The 10188-nt window shown below is 30.5% G+C and overlaps 1 protein-coding gene across 1 annotated transcript; it reads left to right on the top strand.

Annotated features, from left to right (window-relative positions):
• Window positions 1-1861: 1861 nt before the first annotated feature.
• Window positions 1862-2797, top strand: LOC124895860 (zinc finger CCCH domain-containing protein 24-like). The gene has a single exon (XM_047406263.1). It carries the CDS (start codon window positions 1862-1864, stop codon window positions 2795-2797), a length of 936 nt encoding a protein of 311 aa, XP_047262219.1.
• Window positions 2798-10188: the final 7391 nt, after the last annotated feature.

Below are 10188 nucleotides of genomic sequence, written 5' to 3' on the forward strand. Positions count from 1 at the left end.
AGTGTGTGCACCTTGGCATGATGCTATGATTATTTGTACTAACCCTCATGTCATGAGGATGTTGTATTTATTTGTCCTTCCTTTGATTTTGCAAGGTTTGAATTCGAGGTTGTATCCTTTTCAAGAAGGGGAAGATGATATAAGCCAAATTGCCTACGGACCTTTGGATGGGATACATATGATGCTCGAGGTTCTTGACGACTCCTTAGTGCTATAAAAAATGCCTCATGAACGAATATTATCATTAAGGAGGGTCAAAGGACTTTGACAAGGTCGAAGGAGTGTAAAGTGGAGCTCGAAAGCCCCTTGGAAGGGATATGCGCCCAAGGCGCTTTGGATCCGCCTTTGATATGCTATAGCATTTCAAGAGTGGGTCAAAACAGCCCCTAGTGTGTCTTTTCTTGCCATTGGGTCACTTTTGGGCCCTAAATGTGTAATAATTAACCTAAACTATAAATACTTGGGAGCTAGCTTATTTCCTTAATTTTTGGATATTGATTGAGATGAAACTCTTTTAGAGAGTGTTTGAGTGCTTGGAAAGCCAATGTTGATATTTGTTTTGAAATGATGGTTGTAAGGGAGTTTCGATTCTCTTGCGGTCAACGTAAGAGTTATGTGCTTGTTGGTAATCAACAAGGGAGGTCTTAGGGTTTGAAATACCCTTTGGTTATCCTTTTGTTATCTTCTTTGTGTTTATCTTTCTGTCATTATCATTCTATTTTGCTATCCTTTACTTTTTGTATTTCGATTTCATCGATTCTTTAGTTTGTGTGTTTGTTTTTTGTTTCCGTAGTTGGATCATTATCAAATCACATATTCAATTAATTAAAAAGTTGTAACCTCAATAAAATTTTGGATATACAAATACTTGTAGGATTGCATGAGAAGAAACCTTTTTTGTTTTTCATCTTGTTTCGTTTTTTTCCGGATACCTGGAGTTTTGCATGTAGGTAAAAGTCTGAAAAATGACATTTTATAACCTAATTTCTATCCTTATTTAAGGCTCCTTGCTGACTTTTTGTTCATATATACCCAAACTTCACCGACAAGTAAAATTGTAACCGCCGGGGCGAGAAGAGCTTTTTTTTTTTTAATTATGTTTTTTTCTTTTTTGATTTTTCCCGTGTATAATACACACGTGTAGGATTGCATGCAGGTAGTAGTTAAAGTAGATTACAATAAATATTAATGGAGTCTATTTATTTTATGACTGCTAAATATTTTTTCCATCTCAATTGATGTGATATTTTTTATTTTTTTTTGAGATTTAAGCTATATATATAAACTTTCATTAATATCTTAAAATATATTTTTAATCGCATTGACATGAAATGAGTTGCAACTTATATTAACTTTTTGTATAGTTTTTAAAATATAAATAAATTATTTTAAAATAGTGAGTTGATTTAATCCACTTTAGACATTTGTACTTCTATAACTCATCTCACTAATTGGTATAAATAAAATTCTTAAATTAAATTATTTCTATATATTGAAAAAGTGGATTCTCTTTTTTGAAATAAAATGTGTCACATAAATTCCGAAAGAGAGAATGATAGTTAAACATAAATATATTCTTAGAGTAAGTTGCACTTGATTTCTTCAAGCTATAAATAACTCCCGTATTCATTCACCAATTCCACAATCACTCTTACTCTGCTAGAATTCACTTCACTCTTTCTCTGCTAGTATTTGCTTCTTTCTGTTTCAAGAAATTTCTTTCAAAGTTTCTATTTCAGCTGTTCTAAAGAGTTTTTCTTCTTTATCCTAACCGTAACTTTTCTCTGTGTAAAATCATACATCTTTTTGTTTCGTTTTCATCCTACATTTCTTCAATCGTATCATCACTATACATTAATAGATGGCCTATAGGAATGATTGCCATTTCAGCTACATCAATTCATCACCTTCCCCATTTCGTCAACAATCCGAGGAGCAAGAAACAATTCACGATGATTTTCATGAATTAATCGATCAAGCTCTATACGAATCAGATGAATTTCGTATGTACGCATATAAAATAAAAAGATGCCAAAACCTTTTAAGTCACGATTGGCCCTCTTGTCCCTTTACACACCGAGGGGAAAAAGCACGTCGGCGTGACCCAAGAAAATACAATTATTTGCCAATTCCTTGCCCGAGCTACAAATTCGCGTCTTGCATTAAAGGTGATAATTGTGAATTGAGCCACGGGGTTTTCGAGTACTGGCTACATCCCGCGAAGTACAAGACTCATCTATGTTATGCTGGCACGGCATGTGATAGACGAGTATGTTTTTTTGCTCATACACTAAAAGAGCTCCGTCTTGAGACGAAGTACAATTGGTATTATATGTATCAGTACCCTTTACACATCCAACCTTACCCTGACATTTTAATCGAAAATGAACCAAATGGTATTTGGATGGTTATTTCTTGTAATCATCAGCTGCCACCACCACCACATGATCAGTACTGTGGTACTGTTGTCTCTGAACATGGAAATTTGTCGACTTCTCAACAAATTCCTCAAGATAGTATTCCTCCCCCTCCTCTTTATTCTTCTCAATCTCAACCAAGAATAGATCAAACGGTTCAAAGTGAGAGTAGTTTTTCACTTTTTTCGACTAACCATGCAAAATTAATTGAGGAGCTGAAGAATCTTGAGATTGGGAGTACTTCTCATGCTAAGGTGAATAAAACAAATGATGAAAAGGGTACAAGTTGTGTGGAGATTGAGTCACCGGATCAAGAATTTCGAAACATCAATTGGATTTCTGATTTGTTAGTGGATGAGTTTGACGGTACAAGATTGTAAATATTTTTTATATATGATGTATGATAGTAATTGGTAATTTATTAATTGTATATCATTTTTAAGAAGATACTTGTAGTACCTTTCATAGGAAGCTGTACTATAATTATGGTTTGCCTTTTAAGAAGAAATTATGTGAAGAGAACACTGTTTTATCCAGACCAACTTGATACAATGGATAAAGTTTAATGACTTTAATCAAACAAAAAACAGTTAAATATTTTATTAATATAATGGGTAAAGTTCGACTTCAGTTTAATTTTGTGACTTTACTCATACAGGCGTAAAGTTCAACAATCATACGTGACATTAAATCTCTAGAGCTATAGGCAAAACAAAGACTTACTATACTCAAAAACCAAATAATAGCGTACAAGAACAAATAGGTATGCAAATAATTCAAACACAACACAAAGACTCAACATACTCAAAAGCACCAATTGCACTAAGAAAATAAACTTGTTCATCTGCATCTTCTTCATCATAGAGATCCATTCCAATAAATTCCATTGTAAACATTAACATTAGCAATGAATGGATCACCTGACGGTCTCCAAGGTCCTGTTTCGAGTTAATTTCACATGTGATCATTAAATGCTATCAACTATAACGACAAAAAGCTACATAATTATATTTCGTCATGTTCACTGAACTTAATAATATCAAATTATACTAAGACTGGAAAAATTTTTAGGCAAAAATTGAATTACCATTTTGCCCTTATACTAAATGAAAATATAATTAATAAAATATGTAATTTACTCAAATTGTAAGACTGGAAAATTTTTTAGGCAAAAGTTGAATTACCATTTTGCCCCTATACTAAATGAAAATATAATTAATAAAATATGTAATTTACTCAAATTGTAATATTTAAATGAGATAACTACGTGACTTAGAAAACATAAGCTCCTAATAGCCCTATTTAGTCTAAATTTTAATTAATTACAGTTCATAACCTCTTTTGCCAATTAAATATGATCTATAGCATCTCTCCTTTATTTTCTTTCTTTCCTTCCCTATTTCTCTTTCTTCTGTTTTTACTTTTCGAATTTTTTCTTTTTCATTTTTTTCCTTTTCCGTTTTTTTTTTCTATTCCATTTTATCTTTTTCAGTTTTTTGATTCTTTTTTTTCCTTTTCCTTTTTTAATATTTTCTTTTCCTTTTTTTCATCTATTTTTTTTGTTTTTATTTCTTTTTTATTTTGCTGTCTTTTTTTAATTTTCTTTTTTTTTTCTTTCTTGTCATTTTTCTCCCTTTTTATTTTTTCATATTTTTTGTTTTTTTTTGTCTTATTTTGTATTTTTTATTTTTCTATTTTATATTTATTCATATCATACTATGTATTTAAATAAATCCAGAATTTATATTTGAATAATTTAGAGTGAATATAATTTATCATTTGTATTTTATACACATAAATATATGAATTAATTGTATTTGCTTGAATCTAAAATATTTAAATATGAAATGTGTCATTCAATGCAAATGTATCACTGGTATTTGTATGTCGAATTTATAATTTGTATTTATATATAAACAAGTATCATTTATATGTGTATTGTTCAAATTGTATAAACATGTATCATTTAATACAAAAGTACCATTTGTATTTGTATAATTTAATATTTATATTTGTGTAATTTATCATTTATATTTTTATTGCTCAATTTGTATTAATAAAATATAATTTGTATCAATGAGTATTTATACAAGTATTCGTAGAAAGAAAAATAACTAATATTTTTCATTTGTTTAAATATACAAATGATGTTGTCAACTACAAATTCAAATAAATGAAATTACAAATATAAATATAATATGTGGTCAACTTATAAATATAAATATTAAACAGTTCTTTTAAAAGTACAAGTGAATAGATGAAAATAGAATATAAAAACAAATACAAATAAAATATAAACCACAAAATAAAAATATAATATGCGATCAACTATAAAATACAAATACAAAAAAATTCTTTAAAATACATGTGAAAATTGTATATAATATAAATGATGGTGCAAACTATAAAACACATATGCAAGTGTGAACTATAAAATACATATATAAATACAAACTATAAAGTACAAATAAAAATAATGGCGCAAACGATAAAATATAAGTACAATTGTATCAACAAATACAAAAATATAAATGATGGTGCGAACTATAAAATACAAATACAAGTGCGAGCTACAAAATACAAATAGAAATGTGAACTATAAAATACAAATATAAATGCAAGTGTGAACTATAAAATACAAATACAATTATATAAATGATACAAAAATATAAATGATGGTGCGAATATAAATACAATTTACGATTGTGGTATTTTCGTTATCATCCATGACTTCTGCCCAACATAATCAATATTTCAGAAAATTCAAAAGAACATAAAATAAACCAAAATAAGAGAGAAATAAAAAATATAAAAAAGAAAACCAATAAAATATAAAAAAGAAGAAAGAGAAAATGAATCTACAGACAGAAGAGAGAAACAAATGAAAAAAATATGAATTAAAAAAAGAAGAAGAAAACGAAAATAGACAAAAAAGAAGAAGAAAGAAACCAAAAAGAAAAAAAAGGAAAAAACACGAAAAAATATAAAAAATAACTAAAAAAAGAAAAGAAAAAAATAGAAATAGAAGATGGAGATGGAAGAGAACAAAAAACGAAAAGAAAGAATCGAAGAAAAAAAAGGAAAACGAAAATAGAAAAAAAAAGTTAAAAAAAAGAAAAAAAGAAAAGAAAAAAGAAAAAAAAAAGAAATGATGGTAAATACAAATACAATAACGGTTATGATATATCTATCATTATTCATGACTTTTATTCAACATAGCCATATTTTTCAGAAATACAAAAGAATATAAAATATAAATTACAACAAAAGAAAGAAAAAAAAGAGAAAAAAAAAAGAGAGAAAGGAAATCAATAATGAAAAAAAGAAAAAAGTAAAAAAAATGAGAAAAGAAAAGAGGATAGAGAAGTAAAGAAAAAAGTAAAAAAATGAGAAAAGAAAAGAAAAACGATAAGTAGAGGCTAGAGATGAAAGAACACACACAAAAAAAGGAAAGACGATGAATTATAATTTTAAAAGTTAAATAAGTGTCTCTATTTAAATTGCATGAAGATACTTATGAATTTCTAACCCTTCAAATCTACGCAATGACCCTTCATAATCTGTACAATTACTGTACCTAGCATATCAAATGCTAGAATTAGGGGTGTGCAAAAATCGAACAGACCGATAAACCAAACCGCTAAAAATGTTATTGGTTTATTGTTATTGGGTTAACAGTTTTTTAATGGTTTTATAAAAAAAAATTATTAGGTTACTGATTCGGTTTGACTTTTTCTTATTGGGTTATTGGGTAAACCGATAACCCAATAAGAATATGTATATATATATATGACTTATTATATATTTCTCTTAATTTTTCTTTAATTTCTACAAATTAAAAAACCTGTTATTTCAATTATACAAACTCTTAATTTCTCCTAACAACATTTAGTCTAAACTTGAAGATTCTTGTAAATTAAAACGTATCATGTAGGATGTTTGGTTGTAACTAAGATTCAATTTTTTTTCTTGTTAGTTGTTACTACTATTTTTATTTTATGAGTATTTTCTTATCGGTTAAACCAAAAACCGAACCTTTAAGGACTAAAAATCGATAAACCAAAAACTGATAAAAAATATCTTATTGGTTTGATTATTGGTTTAGTATATTTAAAAATCGAAAATTAATAGACCGAACCAATAATATATAAAACCGAATTGAACTGACCGATACACAACCCTATCTAGAATGCTTTTTCATCTTCGTAACCTGCCATCTATTCAATACTTTTTGGTTTCTCTTCCTTACAGGTACTAAAAGTGTTCCATATTGCTACATAAATAGAAGAATTGGAGGAGTTGTATTGAGCAATAAGTTGTACACTAATTAATTAAGAGTATTAGTACATAAATGAAAAGGTTCAAGGAATGCAAATTAAAAAATGGCTATAAAATGTCAAGCAAGGATTCCTCAATTCTACATAATTGGAGAATTAGTCACAGAAAGGCTACACCTATAGAATTATTTTGGTACAAATTAACTCTCTATTCATGGTATTATCTGATGATTTGAAAAATGATGGGTATCTTGTACGCATATCATCCTCTGATTCTCAAGTAGCTTTCTCTACTTTTTGATTCCTCTATAACACTTGACCGAAACTATCTATTTGCTCCTCAATTGTTGAACCTGCCGATCCAATATCGCTATGAGTATTTCTTCATATGACAATGAATCTATCACACCAATCTCCTCAATAGGCAACACAAGCAAATGATCTCCAATACACTTTTAAAGCATTGAATCATGAAAGACGGTATGAATTGAAGCTAAACTTGTGGGCAAATCTAACTCACATCCACTTTACTAATCCTCCTCGTAATCTTATGAGGACATATATAACAAGGACTGAGTTTTCCTTTCCTCCCAAATCTCATGACTCCCTTCTATAGAGTTATTTGGATACTAGAGTGATAGATGCGAGTTTTATGGGGGACTCGTAAAGACTGGCGACTAAATTTTGTAATGTTCAGTTAAATGACTTTTTGGTTTTTTATTTTACACTATTACTCAATCAATTAACAATATCATCTCTCCTCCCATCTTTAAGAACATCAATATTAGGGTTGCTCACACAACTTCATCGGTCAAGTCCCAAGGTTCAAACTCTCTTCACAAGTCAAAAATTTTTAGGTATTTGGAATTTATGAATAAGGATAATATTACATCCTTGTGACCAAAGTGCATGATTTTGAGATTTAATATACTTGTTTTGAATTAGGGTTTTCACCCCAATAACCATATTCTTGAAGTATGACACTACTATGCGGTTTAAAGCTTTAAGTACAACAAGGTTTACGTATATTTATGTTTAACTTGTGAGATTTATATTGTGATTTGAATTTTATTATCTTGACTGGGATATTGTTAAAAGATTTCAAAGTGATTATTGAGCATAATGTTTTATTATGAATTTATATGAAACAAAGCATGAATTCCAAGTCCTAAGTGCAAGTACCGAGTTTACAAGAAGTTTATACTCTTAAGCTCCATTGATATGTTTTATAACAAGATTTAAAGAAAAGCTTGATCTTTTGATCTAAAGTTAAGACATGAAATCCACAACTGTTCATCTTGATTATGATTTAAAGTAAAGAGAAGCATAATTGGGTTTCATTCTATAAACCCTTATGCTATTTTAAGGTGGATTTCTTAAAGTATAAGCATATAAGTATTTTGGGACTAGTATTTAGCATTGAGAAAGGAATGTGGATGAGTGTATCCTAAATTTTGGAAAACTACAAGCCACCATAGGTTAAACTTTTTTTTCCAATATGGATAAAGTTCAGTGATCACTTAAGTTAAGGTTCTATTCTAATGGTAAGGGTAGGATAACTCTCTCCAACGTGGGTAAGACGTTGGACTCCACGGTAGCTCACGTGGTTTATGTCGGTTAGATGAATCTCCCATAAGAAAGAATTAAAAAAAAGAATTTAGAAACTAAATGCTATGGCTCACTAAGTTTTCTCTCATGCATTATTATTAATGTTTTATGATCCTGAAGTCTTTTATTTTATTCAAGCTCAAGGTGAGTCATTTAAGCTTAGCATGCATCATTTGAAAGTTTTCTTATATATTCAGTTATTGTTTTACTTATGCATTCACCCCCACATACTCAGTACATTCCAGAGGTGCTGACCCATATATATGTCTATATTCTATATTGTCTTATAATGTTGGTTCTGGTGCTTGTTTCTAGCAGCATATTTGACTACGGGCATCATCACTTACATCTTGACTTTTGGTGCCCTCATAGTTCGAGGACCCAGCTTACCCGACTTTCTTTCAATGATGTAGTATTTTAGTTATTTGATTTCCTCTAGTTAGTAGTAGAGGCTTGTCAGACTGTGTATGTTTAAATTCAAAGAATTTGTTTAAGGTTTTCAAAATTAAAGACTTATGTTAAGATGTGGAGTTGTTTACCTTTAATTTCTTAAATGTTAGTTCACTTCTCATATGAGTTTCAAAATAAATAGATATTATGGGTTATCTTAGGGCTATTAGTAGTCTTAAGCACCGTGTGACGTTCAGGGGGTGCTTTCGAGGCATTACAAACTTGGTATCAGAGACTAAGGTTGAAACATTCCTAGGGAGTTGGACAAGCTGCATTACGTAGAGTCTTGATCATGAGTATGAAGCATTCCACATTTATGATCAAGAGGCTATGGAATGAGTTAGGAACCATAATTTATTTCATGATCTACCATGCTTATAGTTGTTTATATCTTCCTTAACTTGTTCTTTTACGTGACAGAATATGACTCTTCGTCGAGCCGACGCACGCAGAAATAGTGTTCAACCACCCCTGCACGCAGACCTTCTGAATGAGAATATATCTTATCCTAAATTTTAGGATGCCTTTCAAGCATTGGCCCAATATGTGAATGTCACTGTTCAGGGAAACTAATAAGCAGTAGTACCACTTTAGCAAAATGGTAACCTAACTGCATCTCGGATTCGAACTTTATGAGGTTGAATCCACCTGAGTTCTATAGGTCAAAGATGGATGAGGATTCTCAATCTTTCATTGATGAGGTAAGAAAGATTACTCAGATTATGCATGTTATTAATAAGGAGATTGTAGAGTTAGCATTATGTAGGTGGAAGTATATTGCTTATGATTGGGTTGTTATGTATAAGGAAGGTAAAGGTGAGAATGCAGCTCTTATGAGTTGGCAGGTATTTAAGAGTGCTTTTCTAGATAGGTTCTTTTCATGTGAGATAAGTAAGACTAGGGTAGAGGAGTTCATAAACCTAAGGCAGGGCTCTATAATAGTAAAAGAGTACTTCCCTAAGTTCACCCAGTTATCTAAGTATGATCCTGAGTTGTTAGCTCACTTTAGAGCTCGTATGAGTAAGTTTATACTGGGGTATCTGATTTGGTGGTCAAGGAGTGTAGGACTGGCATGCTGATTGTGGACATGGATATTCATTGGTTGATGAATCATGCTCAGCAAATTAAGTCTGAAAAGCTGAAGGAAAAAGAGAAGAGAAGCAAGAGGGATAAGACTAGACAATTTGAGTATATCTAGCCAAGGTGTGAAGGGGGAAGCCATTCTCAGTTTCAGGGTCACTCATCGGTTCATACGCTATTTTCATCCAATGACTCTACAACCAGGACCTGGCAGGAGTAGTTGGGTAGTACTTCAAATTCCAGATCCAAGAACAGTGTAGTTGGGAGGCCCAATTACTTGACATATGCAAATTGTGGCAGGACCCATCCTGGTGATTATTTGATAGGTAAAAGGGTTTGCTATGGTTATGGAAAGT

This window comes from Capsicum annuum, unplaced genomic scaffold (genome assembly GCF_002878395.1).
Source record: "Capsicum annuum cultivar UCD-10X-F1 unplaced genomic scaffold, UCD10Xv1.1 ctg999, whole genome shotgun sequence".
NCBI lineage: Eukaryota > Viridiplantae > Streptophyta > Magnoliopsida > Solanales > Solanaceae > Capsicum > Capsicum annuum.